The sequence below is a fragment of the Abramis brama genome (genome assembly GCF_963993115.1).
Source record: "Abramis brama genome assembly, chromosome: 19".
In the NCBI taxonomy this organism is placed as follows: domain Eukaryota; kingdom Metazoa; phylum Chordata; class Actinopteri; order Cypriniformes; family Leuciscidae; genus Abramis; species Abramis brama.
The window spans coordinates 14,952,106-14,974,937 of record NC_139981.1 but is presented as its reverse complement, the minus strand read 5'-3'; the positions used below and the strand labels follow the sequence as shown (position 1 = coordinate 14,974,937).

General features: G+C 36.4%; 3 protein-coding genes across 4 annotated transcripts in view; all 3 read right to left on the bottom strand.

Moving 5' to 3' along the window:
- rin2a (Ras and Rab interactor 2a) overlaps window positions 1–553 on the bottom strand; it is a 38,778-nt gene extending 38,225 nt beyond the window's left edge. The window contains exon 1 of one of the 2 annotated variants that reach the window (XM_084093382.1): window positions 335–553. The gene's annotated coding sequence lies outside the window, so the exon portion shown is untranslated. The remainder of the gene's footprint in view (window positions 1–334) is intronic. The other variant, XM_084093384.1, reaches the window with a different exon arrangement.
- A 2,408-nt stretch (window positions 554–2,961) lies between these two features.
- On the bottom strand, window positions 2,962–6,814 carry LOC311069222 (uncharacterized protein). The gene is made up of 4 exons (XM_084092229.1): window positions 6,414–6,814; window positions 4,852–5,069; window positions 4,530–4,689; window positions 2,962–4,446 (listed from the first exon to the last, which is right to left on the bottom strand). The coding sequence occupies exons 1-4, from the start codon at window positions 6,673–6,675 to the stop codon at window positions 4,229–4,231; spliced, it is 858 nt and encodes a 285-aa protein (XP_083948355.1). The 5' UTR covers window positions 6,676–6,814; the 3' UTR covers window positions 2,962–4,228.
- An 878-nt stretch (window positions 6,815–7,692) lies between these two features.
- slc24a3 (solute carrier family 24 member 3) overlaps window positions 7,693–22,832 on the bottom strand; it is an 81,900-nt gene continuing 66,760 nt past the window's right edge. Inside the window, exons 4-17 of the mRNA XM_084092228.1 lie at window positions 20,895–20,969; window positions 20,415–20,499; window positions 20,200–20,303; window positions 17,062–17,136; window positions 16,170–16,195; window positions 16,006–16,059; window positions 15,744–15,871; window positions 15,496–15,656; window positions 14,297–14,567; window positions 13,311–13,477; window positions 13,107–13,221; window positions 12,591–12,703; window positions 11,357–11,422; window positions 7,693–11,271 (exon numbers count right to left, since the gene is read on the bottom strand). Coding sequence (XP_083948354.1) covers window positions 11,122–11,271; window positions 11,357–11,422; window positions 12,591–12,703; window positions 13,107–13,221; window positions 13,311–13,477; window positions 14,297–14,567; window positions 15,496–15,656; window positions 15,744–15,871; window positions 16,006–16,059; window positions 16,170–16,195; window positions 17,062–17,136; window positions 20,200–20,303; window positions 20,415–20,499; window positions 20,895–20,969 — 1,590 coding nt within the window. The 3' untranslated portion in view covers window positions 7,693–11,121. The remainder of the gene's footprint in view (window positions 11,272–11,356; window positions 11,423–12,590; window positions 12,704–13,106; window positions 13,222–13,310; window positions 13,478–14,296; window positions 14,568–15,495; window positions 15,657–15,743; window positions 15,872–16,005; window positions 16,060–16,169; window positions 16,196–17,061; window positions 17,137–20,199; window positions 20,304–20,414; window positions 20,500–20,894; window positions 20,970–22,832) is intronic.

Below are 22,832 nucleotides of genomic sequence, written 5' to 3'. Positions count from 1 at the left end.
TGTAGGCTACTACAAGCCTAATACCGGCTGGCAACAACAACTATTTTGATTCATGACTACAGTACAAAGCAGGTAGCCTACTAAACAGAATTCACCAAACTATCCTTATCGGTGTTAACCCAACATGGGCCTATTTAAAACATTACAATCACGGCTAATTACGTGGTAATGAAACGTATGCATAAAATAGGCGAAAATATATAAATATTATTTACGCTTTAACATCTGAGACTTACATAGGCTAGGCTACATCTGACACGTAGGTGTTAATAAATAAATAAAAATAAACTTAAACACTCGCCATAGACCTGCGGTAATAAAGTGTGAGACTCACCTCGACGGCTCGAAACCAAAACACCCGCTAACAAAAGCACATTTACGCATTTATAAGAGCTGGATGATGTTTCTCCAAAAGCTCAGTTGCTGTTAACAGTTTTAGATGTTCCTACATGACCGATGCAAGGTTGTGTCCTTGTACTTCGCAAGAATGACTCTTCTAACTCATAGCTGTGTTAAAGCATGCGACCTCTCCCGGCAAAAACAAACTCCAGGAGGAGAACAAAAGTTGATGTGCATTGAGTTTCACGTCACGTGTCCCAGCTGGGAATGTCTCTGGAAGGGAAAAGCTTTTGTTAGACCCAGCAACCATGTTACTCAGAGAAGAACAAGAAAGAACCGGAAAGACAGTGGAAAACTATGGAGGACAAATCTAAAATAAACAATTTAAAAGTAAATGACCTGGTGGGCTCAATTTTCACTTTAAACCTCAGTAGTTGCTTTATTAAAGCAAAGAAAACAGAGCAAAATCTACTAAAATATCACTTATGCTTTATTATACGATATTACAAATATACTGCGTTAATTGTCATTTACCAAGTAAATTGGCCTTATGAATATGACATTTTATTACATCTAGGTTATAATGTAATTTCCATAATAGAAGGCGATTAAACAATATAATACAAATACTACAATACAAAAATAACCTATGCAATGCTAGTGAACACCAAAATGACATTTCAGAGAAGAACAATAGTAATTGGAATAACAGCATGCACACACACTGAATAGAGTTGAAGCACCCTTTAATTGTATTACAGTACTCAGTCTGTTTGAATAGGAGTCTATCAGCTTGGCAGTTGGCACATCTTGACTTGGGAATATTTTCCAATTCTTCTTTGCAGAAATGTTCTAGATCGGTTACCTTGAGGGCATCTCCTGTGCACGGCCCTCTTCAGGCAACCCAACATATTTCCTATAGGATTCAGGTCTGGGCTCTGGCAGGGCCATTCCAAAACATTAAAGCTGCACAATTCTGGATAAATTGAGAATCACAATATTATTATTATTTTTTGTTTCAAATAGAGAATTTTCCCACAACTCTGAATAGACAGCTAAAAATGTAGCTAGCCTACAAGACGTTCTGACAAATGTTGCTGCAGTCAATTTATGCATTTAAAATGTTTAATAAATATGAATTAATCATTTAATCGGTTTGAATAAATGATTCAATGTGTCACTCAAAGACTTCACTTGTTTTATTACTGGATTAATCAGAGTTTTTTTTAACGAATCTCTTGAATGATTAAATGACAAATACGGTTTTAAGTCACTTGTCACCACCTGGTGACGTAACTATGTAATTGATATAATCGCAATTTTAAGCATATTGCTTTCAAAAGGCGTTTTATTTTGATCGCTTCTGTAGACATCATTTTTTATATCCGAATTATAAACTTTTATCCCACTTCTGTGATAATATGAATACGTGTAACAAAGAGATAACGATACTGTGTGAAGTTTGAAAAGACTGTTTGTGAAGCGGTTTCAATACCTTTGACAACTGCTCTTTCTGGTTCAGCAAGCATCGTAAACGCAGATTTTAATGTTCCTGTGTGATTTTTGTGAAAAAAGGTTTAATACACAACACACAGGCAAATCGTTATCATTTAGGAATGAGATCACGTTGGTATTTAAATCGAGGTCTGCCCTATAACCCAGATGACAGATGAACAAAAGAAGAGATAGGCCTAGTTGTCACATGTAGGGAGGAACCTATTTAAAAGAAAGAGCTGCAACTCTTTTTTAATGTTGCTGTAGGCCTCTTGACAGCCTATCCTCCCTTCTTTGTCTTCTCATCAATTTGGAGGGAAATCCTGTTCTTGATGTCACTGTACTTTCACCACTTGTTGATGACCGTCTTCACTGTGTTCCATGGCATATCGAATGCCTTAGAAAAAGTTATTTGTAGTCCTCACCTGGGTGAAACTTTCCAACAATGAGATCCTGGTCAGTGATTTGTAAACTCTTTTTGGCCAATGGTTCTTGTAATAGCATCCAACCAAGAAAATGACAGAAAAAACTTACAAGAACAGCTGCTATTTATTTGGAGTTAATCAGAGTCACTTCAGGTGAAGGCAGGTGTGTACTATTTCACACGAGTTTGATGATTGGTTCATTCTGAACACAGCTACATAGGCTACCCAATTGTTATGCACACTATGCAGTTAGGTTATTTTATGTTTTTATTTTGTATCTTTTTTTCTCTGAAATGTGTCACTTTAGTTTTCAGTAGCATTGCATAGGTTGTAATTTCATCATTAAAGGTGCAAATTTATCTTGTTTCATTCCTAAAAAAAATAAGCTGTTTTAATAGGGGCATGTAGACTTTTATATCCACTGTATGTACTAGTAAACAAATAAAACACCATAGTGACAGTTTAAAGTGTTTTTTTAGAGAATTAATTTGTTTAAAGTCCACAGAGCCAGATGTAACCATTGGTCAGAACACCCATTGATTTCTGCATTTATTTATTTCCATGCTAAATATGGGCATGGGTTCCAAAGCTGAAGATTTAGTAAAATAATCTTGTACTTTACTCTCATAGAGTAATAGACTTATATTACTCTATCACTTAAATAGAAAAGAGTGGCATTATGAACACAAAAAAGTGACAGAGATCATTTTTAAACCCGTTTTTATGGATGTCAGGAAGCAAAAGTTCTTAGAAAACTATTCACATTTTCAAATTTATCACTTGACAATTCTAAAATAATTAATTTTATTAAGCAAAGTCATTCAATTACATTTGAGAAATGTAATTTTTGTGTTTTTTTTGTTGTGTACAGCTATATTTTGTGTTGTAGCACTTTTTTTTGTAGTTAACTTTTTCATGTTTGAACTAATTAAATCTGATGTCCATTTATTGTTAAACATAATGGCACCAAACCTTGCAAAACGCATAACATTCTTAACAACTTCCAACTTGAAAAATGGATTGCAAAACTATTTTAATTCAAAACTTTGAAAACTGAAATAAATTGCCATCAGTGTTTAAATTGAAACATATTACAATATATTTAAAATATATTTGCAGGCACAAAGCAAACATTATACACTGATTGTTTTACATTTGCCCATTATGTTTTAAAGCTCTATGCTGCAATTACAGTATATAACTTTAAGATAGGAAAGAAAATATTATATTAAGAAGAATGTAATATGACAAAAAAGTAACATTCATCCTTTGAAAGTCTTGTCATTTGGTTTGTGACCCGTACTGGTAAAATGAGTCGCCATGAACAAATGTAAAAAAAATTGTTATTGTTATTTTCACATTCTTTATTAAAGAAACCTTCAAAATGATGTATAATTTGTTGCAGCAAAGTCAATTTTGTGAAAAATCGAGGTAAAACTTTCTGAAGGTTCCACAAGAAAATCACCTAGCAACAGACAGTCTATATATTAAAACCTACTGTACTGCATGGATCTAATAATTTGGTTTTCTCCCCCCTACAGCTAACCAAACATTCACTTAAGACATAACAGATAATGTTTGTGTGAATACATGCCTAGAGAGATATTATGAAATACTGTAATTGTGTGTATATCGGGAATGTGCGTCTGAGGCGTCTTTGTGCGCACGCTTTGTGTTAGTCAGTGCAAGATCATTTTGTTTACATCAGCATGAGTTTGAAATCACATGGCATTGGTTCAGACTCATGCCATCGAGAATTTGCTATGAATATTGTGCTGAGGGGAAGCATTTCGACACATTTTGCCAGCATGGGTCACATTTCTTCATTCACGGAGTTCACTTTACCTGTTTTTTTACATTTAGTGATACAATATTTAGTGTAATCAGTGCTGAAAGTGTTAGGGACCGCGGTTTCAACCCTCAGGAGTACCGGCACTTTTTTCCCCCACAACTTCGAGCACTGAATGTAATTATATTGTGACCTGAATCTCATCAGATTCCAGATTAAGCTGGTTATGATCCTCCACAGTACTGTCAAATTTGGGACAGATGAACTCAACAGGTTTCCAGTGTGGTCTTCGTCCACTTCCTCTTTGTCGGAAAGGGGCAAACCGCAACCATTTCTTCACTACATCAGCAAACTGGTGGTGTGTGGCCTCCTTTCCTACGGGTGTCCTCTTCAAGGCACCTGCAGAAAAAAAGAGTTGAAACATTACTTCACATGAAGATCTAAAACTGTTGTACTGAAACATCATTTTAAAGGTTGCTTACGAAATAAAACCCCCTGCAGTCTGGTGTTTCTGAAGCTCCGTTTCTGTCCTCTGCCAACCCAGTTGAGCTCCGAGCCCACACTGAAAGAGAGAACAGCGTGCATAAGACGCCGGACCGCATCATCCACCGTGGCTCCGCCCATCCTTGAGAGATGTGACACCTATGGAAAAATCAAAATATGAAGCAATACTCAGTACAGGTGAAGAAGGGAAGATTGTTACTAGAAAATGTTTGACTGAGGTTTACAAAATCACATAACCCATTATTACATGTGCTGTAGAAACTGTAAATTGACATTTACAGTAGCCTATTTATTATTTACCATTCTCCTCTGAGATTCAGTATCCTCTAAATGCTGCTCCGTTTCATCAAGCTGTTCCATAGTTCTCAGTGGCAGATCTATGTCAAGTGGTTCGTCCTCCTCTTCACACACTTGTCCATGAATCCTGGCCTGCAGGTCTTTCAGAACTTCCCACTGCCTCTGTTGCTCCTCCTTGATCTCAATAAGTAGGGATATGATTTTCCTGTGAGCCGCTGTCTCTGTAGTTGTAAAAAGGTAGATTAGGTGAAGACTTACAAAAGGTTCAAATTCAGCATTGATATCAACTGTGTCAAGCTGTGTCAGTTGAGTTCTGCTGCCTAATATATTTGATGAATAAAAGGTTAAAAAGAACTGCATTTATTCAAAATAAACAAATATTTTCTAATAATATAAATCTTCGTTACTATCACTTTTTATCAACACATTGCTGAATAAAAGTATTGATTTATTTCAAAAAAAGAAAGAAAAAAAAATTACTGACCCCAAATTACTGACCAGTAGGCTAGTGTATATTGTTGTTACAAAAGATTTCTATTTTTTAAAAATTTGCTTCTTTTTTTATTTTTATTTTTTTACTTTTTATTCATCAAAGTATCCTAAAAAAAGTATCACAGGTTATGAAAAAATATTAAGCAGCAGAACTGTTTCCAACTTTGATAATGAATCATCATATTAGAATGATTTCTAAAGGATCATGTGATTGACTGGAGTAATGATCCTGAAAATTCAGCTTTGCATCACAGAAATAAATGATAATTTATAGTATAATAAATTGAAAACCAATTATTTTAAATTGTAATAATATATCACAATATTACATTTTTTTTTTCTGTATTTTTGATCAAATAAATGCAGGCTTGATGAGCAGAAGAAACTTCTTTCAAAAACATTAAAAATAGTAATGTTTCCAAACTTTTGACCTGCTGTACTCATATATATATATATATATATATATATATATATATATATAGAGAGAGAGAGAGAGAGAGAGAGAGAGAGAGAGAGAGAGAGAGAGAGAGAGAGAGATCTGCAGTGTTTCGTCAGCAGAACAATCCATACAGCTCAGCGAAGACAGCCTCGCTTTCATTTCCGTTAAAAATCAAAGATGGCGCTGTTGTGAATAAGGTCTATTGCTGCGATCTCATGTGATTGACAGGTTGTACCGCCTTCGCGCCAGTAAACGCGTCATCAGAGAGGAGATGTCATTGCAAGAGAGAAGGAAAGTTACTTTCATTAAAGTTTAGCAGGGTACAAGAATTAAAATAAATAAATAAATAAATAAATTGTGCATGGATAAATAATTTATAACAAATACTGCAATATTACATAAAAAAAAAGTCTGTTTTGATTTCATGGTGACTGAGGTTTTTTTTTGTTTGTTTTTTTTTTTTTAAGGAGGTTCTATGGAGGTTGGAGTAGAGTTGATGGTTGTTTTGTATATCTAAAAAGATAATGTATAACTTCCATTTAAAAAACTTAAAGTCAAGACATTTTAACACAACAAAGTTACATAACGATTAAGAAAAGCGATGTAAAGTGGTCATTTTCACTGCCTACAGTACCTGAAGATGAAGATGCGTTCTCTAGCATTAACTTTTCTGCCACTCCTGCAGGATTGTAGGACTGTGAATCCGCGCTGAAATTCACCTCCGCCCGCCCCGGGATGTCTTCTGCGCTCCTTCTCAAGTCTCCGGGCAGAGGGTTCATATCCTCCTCAGGCACCGCTAAGCGTCTCTGTGCCATTTCTGCCATGTGTTTACTCACTAAACCCTCCGCCCGCCGGTTTATGGCCCAGCTCGAACGACCGACACTGTTTGGGTCCATTTATATGGGTGTATTCATTAATTTACAAATAGCACTTTATGCAAAAATTGCTACTCTTGTTAAACACTGCGATATATGCGAGAAATAGGCGGAAATGGTTATCAAACTGTCCCCAGCCAGCGCACGTATCACGTTACGCAAACGTCACAGCAACGTTGGCAGAACGTTGGGAATTTTGAAAGAACTACAATTCCCACAAGCATATCGTGACGTCACCCGTCGCTTACAGGCGCGCAGTTAAATTTAACTAAATCAAAATGTTGTCCACTTATTTTTTTTATGCATTTATAGCAAAATGTTTTGGATAGATTTGGAATGTATCCTTTGTAAATGCTTAGGCATGAAAGTTTACTTTTCTGAAAAGATTATTTTTTTGTTTATTTTAATAGACAAAGATTAGCCTACCATCAAATCTGGTCTTTATTGTTAATCTTTGTTTGATTACGGGGAAATACCATATACATAAAAATGTGTTAAAGAAAAACCCAACTTTCTGTTATTTCAGATATGAAAAATTATATAGAGTTACTACTTGGGTTGATATAAAGCAAAACGCATTAGGTCTCTATGCAAACCTATTTATATGATTTTCTCATACCTGTTCCTTTTTCTGTTTACATTTCTTTTCCCCCCCCTTCAATTTAATTGTATTATTATTTTATATGTTATACTTCTTTCTCTTACACACTCACTAATCCATGTTTTCATGCCAATATACAGTATATTCATGTACAAATCAAGGAAGTGTAATGGGCTATGTTGTTTGAGATGCATCTGTGCTTATGAGGGCTAAATGTTTGAAAATGTCATCGACAAATATAGTAGCGTAAAACATGCAATTACAGACTACTTTGCTCTAAATCAATAACAACAGTTTTGTGTGAGGGCTAGGGGTAGGTTTGATATTTTGGAAATATCTTTATCTCTGTAGAACCAATCCATTTATTAGATGCCCTTATACAGTGAAAGCAACATGCCTGCTTTTATGGCTGAAATGACCATTAGCGAACAATAGTGTTTACCTCAGCAAAGATCATTTTAATTATGTTCAAGTAGCAAAAAAAAAAAAAAAAAAAATTACTCCTCTGATATACAACTGAAACACCTGAACAAAATGGTTTAGTACATAAAGCCAACCACCATTCTTTTTATGATTTCTGAAATGCAGAAGACATCAATTAATCTGAATGAAATATCTATGCTTTCATTGGAGAGTTTTCCATTGGAAAAAAGAAAAAGAAATATGAAAACATGCAATAATCTAAGAGGTCTAATTCCACTGCTGTCCGTCCAGTGCTCAACAATGTGTAATAGTAATGAACATAAATAATTCCTTATATTAAAATATCCCATGCGACTTAGCAAACCAAGGGTGTTTAATCAAACCCTCAACACAACAACAACAAAAATAAAATAAACAAATAAAGGACCCAAACATTGTACAGTATCTATGAAAATATTGTCAACAGATATACAGGCAAAGACAAAAAATATGAAGACATTTTCTTGTATGTATAATTATGTACATCAGCAATGCATCACCCTGTAAAAGTCACTTTTTATTAATATATGCCTGAATCCATGAAGAAATATCAGCAGACAAGAAAAGGAAATATGAGTGTAAATTGTCTAATTGTGGGCTAATTGGTTGTGCATGCCCCCATTATTATTATCGTTATATTTGTGCGTACAAACGAACAGCAGCACTTTGATTTTCAGAAGTGATGATGACCAAATAGCATCGATCAGTACATAATAACTATTGAATCTGTAGATCGCTATGGCTGGTATATTGCAACCATAAACATAGGCATTAATGTCCCACAACCTGTAAGCAGCAGTGCTCATATTCTGAAGCTTTACAGTTGCAGTGATAGTTAATTTAGTTGCATCTCAAAGCCTCTTTTTACTATCCTTGATATCGAGCATGTGGAGTGCACAAACTCTGTCAAACCTTACTGAAAGTAAGTAGCATATATATGACTCTAAGAATGTGATGTGTCATGTTTAGGATTTAGAAGAAAAAACACAAACACAGTAATTAATCTACACATTATTGCATTTGATGAACAAAACTTTTCATTAAACCCTGCCTTCCCGAAATCTTCCTTATAATACCCTGCTTTACGAAGAAGAAAACAATGAACTACTGTAACAATCCTCAGCATCCAAACACAGCTCATACACTCTACTTGGATTACACCTAGCTTATATTTACCAGGAATATCACATTGCTTAAACCCTAGGCCTCCTGTTGCATTTTTGGGAAGTAAACTAGGCCTCAATGTCTATTATAAGTAATATAGAAAACAAAATGTTCATATTTGCTCATATAATCTGCCAACCTAGGGAAAAATTATCCTCTTTTTTTTACATCATTGATAAAAGAATGACCTACAAAGTGTGACCTTTGATTTTAAACATGCTAAAAGTACTTTGACAGTAAGCTGACAAATTAGTTATTTTTTTTGCTAAAGAATTCACTTGAAGCACATCCTACAGACTTTTAACAGCAGAAAACATTTCTAAACATTTTGCGTTACAAAATACAAAGTTGCGTTTTTGATAAAAATACTTTGCCGCAATACTCTTCCAGATATGTCATCTAAATGCTATCCTTAAAATATGACAAACAATTACACACCCAGTATCAACCAGTGCATAAAACACAAAATGTCCCTGCAATGTGCCTTCGGACTAGAAAACCTGCATGAAGTTTCTAACTAGACTAAAAGAGTCCATAGAATCGCTACTTTGTCAGCTCACTAAAAACCTCTGTAAGGAGAAATAGTCCACGCATCCACACATTGTGCCACAGTTAAAAGTTTACAGCTGTGTTACATTGTGGCGGTGTGTTTTTACAACCCCCAGAAACAGAGGCATACAAAACAAAGTATTTAAATCGTCCTTCTAAAAGAAGGCCAAGAAATGGAGTCCTGGTCACATCAGCATAAATAACGTCTGAAAAATCCAACTTATTAACTGCATCCTTGGAAATGAATTCTGATCCTTGTTCTAGAGGATTTCTTGAAAAATTCCTTGATAAACTCTAAGATTAGAGTGGCATGCTAAGAGAAAAATGACTTGACCTCTTCTAAAGCAAATTTTATTGTTTTACATCTATGGATTTGACTTTGAAACAGTCTTATCAACGTTAGATGTTAGCTTCATTTTACCAGGACAAGTTCCTGTTAATCAGCTTCTTAGGTTTGTGGCTCACTCACTCCATTCACTCTTAACAGGGAATGGGCCGATCTTAAATGTCAAAACAGTTAAGTATAAAATATATGTGTGTATATATATATATATATATTTATATGTTTTCCCCTTGCCTGCCGAAGTTTTCAGTGTTCAAAAAATCTCTACAATTACCTCGGATGTCACGTCACACCGATATCAAATAGTAGAAACTGTTTTACGCATCAAGTCAAAGGTGCATCTAAAAGGGTGCATACTATTCAGAGAAGAAGGAATCCAGTAGAAAAGGCTGACACACAAGCTCTGAAGGACAAAACGGCGTAGCCTGGCTGAAACTCCAGAACGGTCTGTTCTTTGGGACAGCTGTGGGTTGGTTTCGTTTCAGTACGTCATAGGAAAGCAATGTGCATAAATAGTTTTCAATAAATTAATAAATAAACTTTTCTCTGTTTTCAGTATATACAGAGTGTTAGAGACGAAAGAATGTTCATAAACACATCTATAGAAATCCCATATATCGTCTCACTAAACATAAATATGTTGGTTGTAGCGTTCCAACATGTGTCTCCACACAGGTGCAAACAAATGCCCGCTGTCTCTCTAAAAGCGATCTCAAACCTATCGCTTTTATTACCTTCTCTGCACGGTAAACATATTCTCACTGGAAAAACGTAGACACTGATGACCCTGGCATCTGGATCAATCTGTCACATGAAGGTTGAAAGTGACTTGGTAATGCCCAAATTAAAAAGACTAGAGGTCACCAGTACCTTTCAGCAAAAAAAGAGAACCCTCATTAATCTATAATTTTACCGATATTAACAAGTCCAGTCTCTTCTTCCGTCAATTAGCAGCTAACAAAATAAATGCCATCATAAAATACATTTAGATCATATTCTTTAAATATGTAATAAGCAAAATATTTTGAAAAACAAAACCAAAAAGTATTCACATCAAACCAGGCAGTAGTCATCTTTTACTACATTCCTGTCCTGTCAGAACAGTCTTTATACATTATCAGTCAACAGGACCATTCCTCACGCACAATCCTCTCTCCTCTTGTAACACCACAGACCCAGAGACTCTATCAATATTGCACCCATTGAAAAGAAAAAGAGAGGATCGATAGAGGATCAGCTAGATCAATAAATAAATATTCCTTCAGAACAGCCGGTCTGCCTCTGATCAAGGACTTGTGCCATTATCCTCGCAAGGTCAAGGAGGGAGTGCCGGGAAAAGGAACGTTTCTCATTCTTCGCGGCAGGTTGGCAGATTGACGAAGGTGAATACGTTGAACTCGATGAGGATGGAGAAACACAGAAAGACAGCGTACATCAGCAAACACATGAAACCCAAACGCCTGTCCAGTTTCCAGTTGTTCAAATGTACACCGAGAACCTGAGAGGGAAAGAAAGGGTAGGTTGTGAGAGATGGATGCAAAGGACATTTGTTTGAATAAGTGTTTTTAATTGCTCTCACATACCGTGAGAAACACAGATGCCAGCAGCAGCCCGACCGAGAAGATCAGGCCTTTACTGTTCAGGTGAATCTGAGAAGAGATGCATAAATGTTAGAACTTGCACTTATAAAATGTTGCTTTCAAACAAAGCCCTATGTTTACTCTACTGTGACTCGAAATGTGTTTTCAGTTTAGACCAGATGTAGACAAACATGTACACAGACCCAAAATTGGCTATTTTCTTGTTGTCTAAATTTCTACTTTAAACTTGCAATTGTTTTCCAGTTTTCTGCTTCCTCTCACGTGACTAACGCAAACATTCTGCATTTATCAATATCATCCGATATTGAATATTTAATTGTTCATGCTCATTTCCTTTATTTGTATATTTAGATTACGTTTGCCATCATGCAACACACATAAAGTTAGTCTTTAAAAACCAAAAAAAGACTCAATATCCAATATAAATTTTTCATATTGTACATTATAATGCTGGGATGATTAAAATCACTTGTAAATTTCTTTTTTGGGGGTATTTATTTAGACAGAACAATACAGAATTTTACAATTAGCCATTTATTGATTTTTGGCTATAATAACAAAAATTATTAGCGGTCTCGGTGCATCACAAATGTCACATAGTTTCTTGGTTAAAGGTAATAATTAAACAAACAATACTGATTTTTCATTTGGTCGCTGTCAATGCTCTCCGCCATTAACGAGTTATCTTGTCTTTTATGAGAAAACGTTTCCCTGCCATTGACGAGATTTTACAGTGTTCCGTGTTACCGCTGTTGTAAGGTAAGGGGGGGGTTCAATCTCCTGAACGAGTACAGTATTTTCAGGTCAAAACACAGGTAAAGAAGATCTACTCCATTTATGTTGTGATCATCGTACTGAATCTAGACGTGGTCTTTGACAAAAACGCGATTTTCTCAGCTTTTTGCTCAAAATGTTGCTTTTTTTAATGAAACTTACATTCAAGTGTTGATAAAAAAAGAATGCATGAAAATATAATAAACATTTTTTGTTTAAAAGCAGAGGGTCTGTTCTTTCTTTTGATATATTGCATGTTCAGATATTCATACAACAAAATATTCTGGAGGCCATGACATTTTTGTGAAAATGACCAAAAACACTGGCGGTGGATGGCAACTTAAAAAAAGAAGAAAGAAAAAAAACGCTGGCAGGGAAAGAGTTAAGCATTTGCCAAATGAATCAATAAACAATAATGAAGATAACGACATTTTGCACTTACTGTGGAACCATAGTCGATGGCCAAAGTCTGGAGGGTCCAGGGCAGACCAAGCCCTATCAGGATATCAAACACATTACTACCAATGGAGTTGGACACAGCCATGTCACCCATTCCTGAAAAAGATTGATAGACAGTTTAAAGGCTGAACATATTACGATCATCATAATCTACAAACAATTTAATATCTGCTAATAAAACTTCAACACCCATAATGCACTTTTGATTTTGACTCCGTATCTTTGTCGATCCGACTGTCCAGGGGCAGGAATACAAAAATTCTGAAGTTTGATCAGTAGTTTTAACAAATGTCTGTCAAAATTCTGCCATCTTTGTATTGTTATAATGTCGGTAGTATATGTAAATTAACAATGTGTTAATTACAATTATTCTTTTTTTATTTTATTAAATTCTATTATTTATTCAATCTCTTCCTGACAAAGCAAACTGATTATTTTATTCAGGGATAGAGTGTAAATAATAATGCTAAAGCGTGAAGAAATAATCATTCGTTCCTACCTTGCCGTGCCACAATTAAACTGGCCAAACAGTCAGGAACGCTGGTGCCAGCAGCCAAGAAAGTGATGCCCATAATGACATCAGGGATGCCCATAGTGTAACCGATCACTGTGACCTGCCACGAAAGTGTCAACAGGTCACTGAACGATTCTAAAAAAGAAGTTTAAGAATTTATAAAATCAATATTTCTGCGGCAAGCCTTACCATCCACACCATGATGTAAGAGAAAAAAGCGATCCAGATCGTGGAGTTGATGAACGAGACCATATACCAGCGCTCCCAACGAGACGAGGCACAGTTGGGCACGGTCAAGAACAGCAGCAGACTCAGTGGCCAGGCCAGCAGCCACTTTAGCTTATTAAAGCCCCCACCTGCACAAGATCAGGACATCATTTGAGTCATTAGTCTTTTATCAAACACTCTCATTCAAAGCAGCTTACAGAACACTTCCTGCCATGAGGGGCTTTCGCACCGGATAGTTCTAGGAACTAGCCACCAGGGTGCTTCTCTGAGAACTAATGGTTCCCTTAGGAACATTTTCCTGGTTGCATTCGCACTGCCAGGAGGAACTCTGAAGTGACGTGGGCCGCACTTGTTGTTGTGTCTTTTATTTTGAAGGTGCGGCGGACCTTTATTTTGACAGTGCAGTGCTCGCATTCTCCGTGTTCATTAGTTTACGATCTGTCTAAGTCCTGTCTAATATGTTATATTAGATAGAACTGTTATACATTGAAAGACAGTATATGAAAAGGTATTAGCGTATGCCGTGTGGTTGATGTCCAGTGTTGCTAGCTGAGCAGAAACACATAATCATGTTTCGCTTGGTCCCCTCGAAATTGCATTGGATTTTCTCCTCAGCGTAAAGGTTAAGAGGCCCATCTATAACTGATTTCCATGTTCGTAGAGTTAGTTTCTGGAGTAAATATATAGGCTATAATCTGTGTGTTTACATAGCTTTTTTGAAAATGGTCGGTGCTGGTGTTTTGCATGCGTTTGGCCAATCAACGTACAACTAAAAATCCGGGTACTTCCGCCAATAGTTCTAGGAACTATGAAAAGGTTCCTCCGCTGTGAAAGCCCCTATGGACAGTTTATAGACGGCCATTTCTAGGGGTTGAACCTAAAACCTAGAACCTTGCAAAAAAAAATTCTTAATTAGTATTTTCGTCAATCAACAATAATAAATGTACCGGGGCAGCGGTATGGTACGAAGGGTCCTTCTTTGTCATCTTCCTCCTCTTCCTCCTCATCGTTCTCATTGTTTTCATTGTCCTCGTTCTCGTTTTCGGTGTCAGTGCCAGCTTCAGCTCCTCCCCTGTCATCATCATGGTGACCTCCCTTACGCCCGTTCAGGCCTCGGTCCGGTCCTGTCAGCCCATTTTCCACCCCACGCTTTCCAGGGATTTTTACAGTCACCTCTGAGTCGCCGTTACTGAAACGACTGTTTATCAGACGCTGCCTCTGCAAACACACACACACACACACACACATATTAGTCTTGAGTAAATAAATAGAACATCTACAATGAATAACCACTTAAGGTCATTGCAACTTTCTTTTTTCACCATTGTGCGAGATTTAATTATATCTCACAATGTGACTATTTCTTATTTGAACCTTATCTCACAATTACCATTTCAGTTTTATTCCAAGTGAGATACATTGTATGAATATTGTATGAAATTAAGTTTTTTATTATTTTTTTATTAATACTTTATTCAACAAGGATGCATTAAAGTGATCACAAGTGACAGTAAAGACATTTATAATTTTACAAAAGATTTCTACTTCAAATAAACACTGGTCTTTTGAACTTTCTATTCATCAAATATAATGAATAAATGTATCATGGTTACCACAAAAACATTAAGAAGCATAACTGTTTTCAACATTGATTAAAATAATAAATGTTTCTTGAGCATCAAATCAGCATATTAGAATGATTTCTGAAGATCATGTGACATTGAAGACTGAAGTAATGATGCTGAAAATTCAGCTTTGCCATCACAGGAATAAAATACATTTTAAAAGATATTAAAGTAGAAAAGTTATTTTAAATTGTAATAATGTTATACAATATTTCTGTTTTAGTGTATTTCTGATACAATAAATGGTCCTTGGTGAGAGACTTCTTTCAAAAACATTAAAAGTCTTACTGACCCAAAACTTTGAATGGAAGTGTATCAATTCTACGTAATACACTTCAATGTGAGAGGGACAATGTTCATTTACAGACATTTAGCTGTTCACAAAAAATAATTTGAGATCAAACTCAGTTTATCTGCCTGTAAAAAAACTAATCTAAGCATGTATCTAGTTCTGTGTTTGACACAACTATATATGTGAAAGAGTGCAGATGTGTGTGTGAGTGCAGATGTGTGTGACTGACCTCTGTAATGAGCATTCTGGAGGCCATCGTGAGGCGTGTGCGAGGGGAGAAGTGGCTGGTTATCATGATTCTCATTCCAGCCTCAGAGAAGGACAGTTGATGAGGGTATGCAGACAAGAGTTCGTCCACCATCAGCACTGATGGCTTCCTGTGGAAATTTGCTAAGAGTGACAGAACAACAATGCAGAAATTTAGATGGCACACCAAGCAGTTATACGCGTGATTCATATAAAACAGGACTGCATTACCTTTCTTAAGCAGCACGACAGTGGCGTCACACCCATCGTCGATGTCAGTGTTACTGGCTGTGCCGTTACCCAGATTTGCTGAGTTCTTTTTCCGCCGTTCGATGTAATGAACCACCCGCGAGTTAAATCTGATTAACACGAAGGAAGGAGAGTTAATAATATCAGCAGTGATGTGATTTACTGATGTAAAGTAGATATGAATAGCAATGAATCCATGTAATAATGAAACATTTCCATGGCAACAGAATAACGGAGAACTTACTTCATTAATATAATGTAAAATAGGTACAGCACTATTAGGATGAGCGATTCATACCTGAGAAGAAATAAAGTAGCATAAATGACTGAATACATAACAGAATGTGAAACAAATGTAATATGACAAATGAAGAGGGTGTTCTGGTGTAACAGCAGCGTTTATCTTACCATGTCACCTTCTCATCATAGATGAACTTGGAAAAAAAAAGAGAGAGCAAAAGTTAAATTAAATAGACAAATATGGCAATGCCAAATTCCTTCAAACATTTCAGAAATGTTGCATATTACCACTAGAGGGCAGGATTATCTAACTGTAATATGGGTCCTGAGGATCTAATGTATAAAATAGCATTTCTGTGATGCTTTATTTAAGTTTTGCTGAATCTTTGAATAAAAAACATTATAATAATATAATACAAATATATAAAAAATTATATTAGCATGATAAGTAAACATTTTCAAAATTATAACATTTCATTAATATACAGGTTTATTTTATAAAATTTCAAGTATACTGGTTTGCATTTGTCTAATTATTTCATTTAATTTGTTATAAATTGCATTATCAGCATAATTTTAGTGAAAATTGAACAAGAACTGTTTATTTTCAGGTTTAATTTTTGAATTCTATATTCTCAACATGGTCTCAGACATTTGGACCCCACTGTATATGTTATAAATATACATAAATACAAACTAATCAGAAAAAAAAAAACATATATACAGATATACAACCATTTACTGTAAGTAATTAAGAGACATATCACCACTTCCCCCCAAAAAGTCCATGTTTCAACTATAACAGTATAAACTAACAGTGAATCCAGTTTTTAATAAGGTGTTCAGTGTAGCATCTCTGTTACTCTGTGTCCTGTGTACTATTAATCGGTGTTTGTTGTTCCTCTGTGCTGGGAACACATGCAGAGAGTGTGGGCAAATAAGAGTCCTGTGCTGCCGGCCATGGGCCCCACGGGAGAGCCACTTGCTTCTACTCTCCTGCTGCGTGAGGAGGCCCATAGGCTTTATGGGAGCATGAAAAGCCACTTAGAGATCTACTCACCACGATCAGAGCGGTCACTGAGATGGTGTAGTACACAGAGTCTCTCATTAACGTCCAACACGAGAGCCGTACTGCCTGCATCGATGAGAGAGAGGACGGATGAGAGACAGTTAACACACACACACACACACACACACACACACACACACACACACACACACACACACACACACACACACACACACACACACCCTTTAGGGCAAGGGTTCAATGGAGTGGAGCAAGTGTCAAAGCAGTACAACTCTTCTATTACATTACAATGACAAGTAAATATTTTAATGATTTACTTCCAACATCCATCTTGAACAAGTGCTTTATTTGTGGTGACAGAAGTCATAAAAACCTAGAGCAAGTTAAAATAACTCATAAAGGATGTGCATATTACAGGACACTGATTAAACATGGGACACACACAGAAGTATGATGATTTAGAAATTAAGTTCCAAAAATAATTCTTTGTATCTTTGATAATGATATTGCATGATAATTGTACAGAATATAATGATATTGCATGATAATTGTACAGAATATTAAAGAGTTTAGTTTGAAAAGTCTATTCCACACAATAAAATTGCATGTTTTTTTTTGTCATTCATGGACTCATGCAAACCCTGGTATTAAAGGATTTTAAAATGTGCTTGTCATGCCTTTACATCTTACATAATGTGTAATCTGTGACTATTTCCAGATTTTTTGGAAAAGTTGGATGGTTGGTCTTGGCTTACAAAATTTAGAATACTGAATTTAAGTGCGTGAATCAGAAGTGAAGGAAATGAACGAAGTAGGAACCATATATGGACATGACATCCTGTACCGAAATCCAGCTGATTGAACCATGTGAAGTAATCCATATTGAATGGGCCATGTTTTGAAGGGCGATCCTTCCATAAAAAGCATTTATCTACGTCAGAGCACCGAAAGTAATGCGCCATCACTCACGCCAGCACAGCTTAATTTACACCACAGGTGACACTCTTTGCTTTGTGTTTCCGTGGTAACCAGAAGCTCCATTGTTGCAGATGTGCTTTTTCCCCTGCTTGACTTTGATGGACTCCATGCGTAAGTATAAGTGTCATTTTGTGATTTACTGACATCACTAATATAGGATGCCAATTTTGTTAGAAAACCAAGAGCACAAATACAAAGCTACAGTATTTCATGTATGTCTGTGCAAATATATACATATATATGGTCACACTTTAGTTTAGGGTCCAATTCTCACTATTAACTAACTATTAACTACTTTTGCCTCAAACTCATAATTACTGCTTATTAATAGTTAGTAAGGTAGTTGTTAAGTTTAGGTATTGGGTAAAGATATAGAATATGGTCATGCAGAATAAGCCATTAATATGTGCTTTATAAGTACTGATAAACAGCCAATATCCTAGTAATATACATGCTAATAAGCAACTAGTTAATAGTGTGAATTGGACACGAAACTAATCTATCTATCTATCTATCTATCTATCTATCTATCTATCTATCTATCTATCTATCGATAGATCCCCTTTTTCTTATATATATATATTTTGATTTGGATTTCATAGCCTACATTAATTTCTTATTCAAACAAAATCCTGTCATCATCTCCTCCCTACTTTTTAATCTTCGCTATTGCTTCAATGCAAATGAACATGCGTGCCATTATTTGACGCGTATGTTCAAGTAAGCCAGATATGCACAGATTCTGCGCAATACGCTGTATTTAGTATATCATGATGACTCACGGGTATTTGTGCTAAATCTACGCAGTTTTGTCTTACACAAATTTCCAAGTAACACGACAAATTGGCAAGTGACAGCGTTACCCGCCAAAGCTGATTTTTACCCGCATTTGGCGGGTTGGCGGGTGTTAATTTCAAACCCTGTTTGTATGCATATGCGTGGGGACACTATTCTGAGGTCTATCAGACTACCCAGAATGCCACTATTCCACTGCCAGATGGTGACTGAAGAAAGACTGGGAGAGGAAAAAACTATTAAGCCATTTCCCATGCTAATGCAAAGAGAGATATAACCTCATATCCTCTTTTCTTTAACATAGTAAGGGTCTCAGGAGGTTAAACCGAAGCAGTGTGAATGACTGAATGAAGTGGAAAGCAGCGGACAGGATGGGAAAAAAAGAAGCAACTCCACAGCTAACATGACTGACCTCATCAGCTACTCTCAGTGACCCCTGAGAATAGTCTGCTCACTTCTCACTGTCAGTCTGCACTAAGCAATGTTTTTTTTTTAGGGCAGAGGTTTAGAGGGGAGATGCACAGGCCACCTCATTCATCTCTAAGTTGACCTCTCACAGATGCTGAGAATTCATAATGCTTGCTCAGTACATTTGTGTCGACTGTCTAAAGGAAAATAATGTCTTACTGGCAATGTGTAGACACTGTATTAAAAATGTAAACAGGTTTGGGGAAGCATGCTGTTATATTTAAGGTACTGTTATATACAATACCTTGAATATAACTATAACGTTATATAATACAGTTTTCCAATTTGGGTTCAAAAGATAAATGTATACTAAAGAAACCTAATTTATATAATTAATTAAAAAACATAGTGATGAACGCTAGCATTTAACAAAATATTTTGCTATAAGCAAGAAGGCGCAGGGACATTTGTGCTAAAACCAAAGTGAATTCACGAGTTCACACTTACAAATAAGTCAGATAGAATAAATGCATATTTGGCGTGCTGTCCGAGAAGAGGGCTCCGGGCTCGGTATTCGGCCCGAACCCAGAGTACTCCCCCCGTATTCCTGGCTGTGAAAGAACAAGCCAAGAGTGAGGAGTCGGGGTGGTGGAGGGATGCTGAAAACTGTCAAGGAATGTTAGGTGAGTTGACAGTGAATATATATATGCTTCCTCTCATGCTGATAGGGTAGACATGGTAATTGTTTGATGACGAGTTGATTGATTGATTATTTGAACATGCTCCTCCCGAACTTTGTTTATAAAACATCATTCAGTGAACTGTTAGAACTAGTTCTTTTACACAAACCGCCTGGAACAATTCACTAATATGACTTGGATTTCCCAAAGCTACATACAAAAATAACACTCTTTTTCATTTTTCATTTAATTTAGTTTGAAACATTAACTAAAACAGCTTTTGGGTCATGTGCAAAATAATGAGCACCTGTGCAGTAAAGATCCCACACACTCCGATGATGCAGAGGATATTGAAGACAGCAGAGCCCACGATTGTGCCCACTCCCACATCTCCTTTGGTGATAAATACACCTGCACAGAGAAGACAGGGTGGCTTACAGAGGGCATGTAAAGGTCTATGTTCAAATGTGAGAGGTACTGTTTTTCAAAGGCAGGCGGTGTTCAGATAAGCCAGATGTTTACCTATGACTGAGGTAAAGAGTTCAGGGGCTGAACTTCCTGCAGCCATGAACGTGGCTCCTGCTACATCCTCACTGAGTTGGAAGCGCTACAACACGTTCACACACAGACAGAAAGAGAGGCACGAAAGATGAAAAGAGTCATTTGAACCAAACAGAATGACAACAATACAGACTGATCTGAAATATTTTCCTGAACACTGCCACTCCCATCTGCCATTGTTCAGAATATAGAAATATGTAAATCATATATATAAAAAAAATATATTAAATAGCTTAAACAGATACACATTTTAAAAATTAATTTAATTAATATATTTAAAAAATATTAAAAACGTATTTTTTTTAATAAAAAAATTAAAAGAAACTTAAACCGGGACAAGAGAAAATATTTTAAATAAAAATTACACATCTCACCTTTAAAAATGCTTTAAAAGATTTACCAGTTGTAGAACACTAGCTAAGACAGGAATTAATGTCGTACCTCACAGATCTTCTCCAGAGAGGGCACAAAGTAGTCATCACACACCAGTGCCAGTGCGTAAAACATATACATGGCCTTTAGAGAGAGAACACAAAATGACAAAGTGAACTCACACAAAAAAACTCACAAAGTGAGTTTCCACTTCAAGCTCAAACCTTCCTTTTGAAAGTCCAGAACCTAAATTATGGTCTGTTCCAAAATCAGCTATTGCAGCTACCACTTTTATGATTATATTATGGTGCTTTTTGTGATTTTGAAGCTTGACAGACCTTGTTCGTTCACTTTCATTATACCATTGGTTCTCAACCAGGGTTCTGGGGCCCACTAAGAGGCCTCAGAAAACTTCCATGGGGGCCTCAAGATTGCTCACGATAAGGCAAAACAAGCATTGTTCTGATTAGAATTTAAAATCATAATAAAATCATGTAAATGAATAAAATCATATAACTGGGCATTTTTTAAATGAATATAAATGTTTCTAGTTATGCTAAAATGTAAAATATTTTAAAGGGTCAAAATTTTGAGTACAAAATGTTTTTAAAAATGTAAAAGTCATGGGGGCTTTGATTATTGTTGTGGACAACAGGGACCTGGAGTCAAAATGGTTGAGAACCACTGCACTATACAGGAAAGAGCAGTCAGGATGTTATATCCAAAACTTTATCTTTAGTGTGTCTGCAGAAGAAAGAAAGTCATATGCATTCGGAAAGACAGGTGAGAAAATCATAATAATCTAGAAATAGTGCAGAAATATCACCTTAAATCAGATTGCTACATCTGATGAAGCCTCTGTAAGTTCACATTATATAAGAAGGTAAAAAAAAGAGAAAGCAGGGACTGCAGGGAGCGCATGAAATTTGTGCAAAGCGAAATTCTTGCGTGCAAGCACATTTGAGTACACGAGTGTCAACGCCATTAAACTCTGTTATTCTCAGAGCAATCTGCCCTCCAGTGGGACGGCCGTCTACTGGGACTATTCAGACCTTTTCTTAGAAAGTGTCCCGATGACAGAAAGGCACTGATGGAAGCTTGTGCCCTTTACAGAGTGAGGGGGTTCAAAATGTATTTGTCTCATACTCAATAGGGATGAACATGATGTTTTTCCCCTACATTCGAACATGTTTTGCATAAAAAAGCTGTGTGTGGGGATTAGTTGCTCCAACATCTGCTGTGGTCAGATGGGTGTGAATCACAGATGTCATTGTCCCTCTACATGTAAAACACATATGCATGCGTACGTTTGCATTTACCTACCAACATACTAAAAACATGAACATTCCTATTGCTGTAGAGCATGGCGCCAGCAATGCCAAGGTCATGGATTCGTCTCCCAGAGAAAGCAAAAACTTATAGAAATGTATACTGTATACCTTATAAGTTAAATACATCTCTTTGGGATAAAAGCATTTGCCAAATGACATATGACATAAACAAAACAAAACTTACTAACTAAATAATTATAATTATATCATTTTTGTATGTTAAATAAGCATGGGTTCACGCAGAACTAACATTCCCATACATACACATGGATGCAAGCACACAATGTCCTGTCAAAGCAAGCTCCCATTCACCCCTGGGACCTGTTTGCCAACTGTTTCCCGCCAAGACTTTGCCAATCAGTGCATCTAATTCAGCTGCCACGCTGCCATGCTCGCACTTTGTGCCCATTATGTAATCTCTGCCCCCTCTACTCTCATTCCCTCCCCTTCCATTTATTCTTGACCTTCTGACAAGGCAGAGCTGGGCTACTGAAGCCCCTAAAGATAAATAAAACATGTAAACAGCCGGAGGGAGTCTTAGAGGGTTTTCGCTGCGGCTTTTACCATCCACTCAGTCTCTGCTTACATGGGCAACTATCTAAACAATGCACAACAATGGCAGTGTCAAACCAACCCTGCAAGGGTTTTCAGCGGGAACACACAGTACTGCATCATT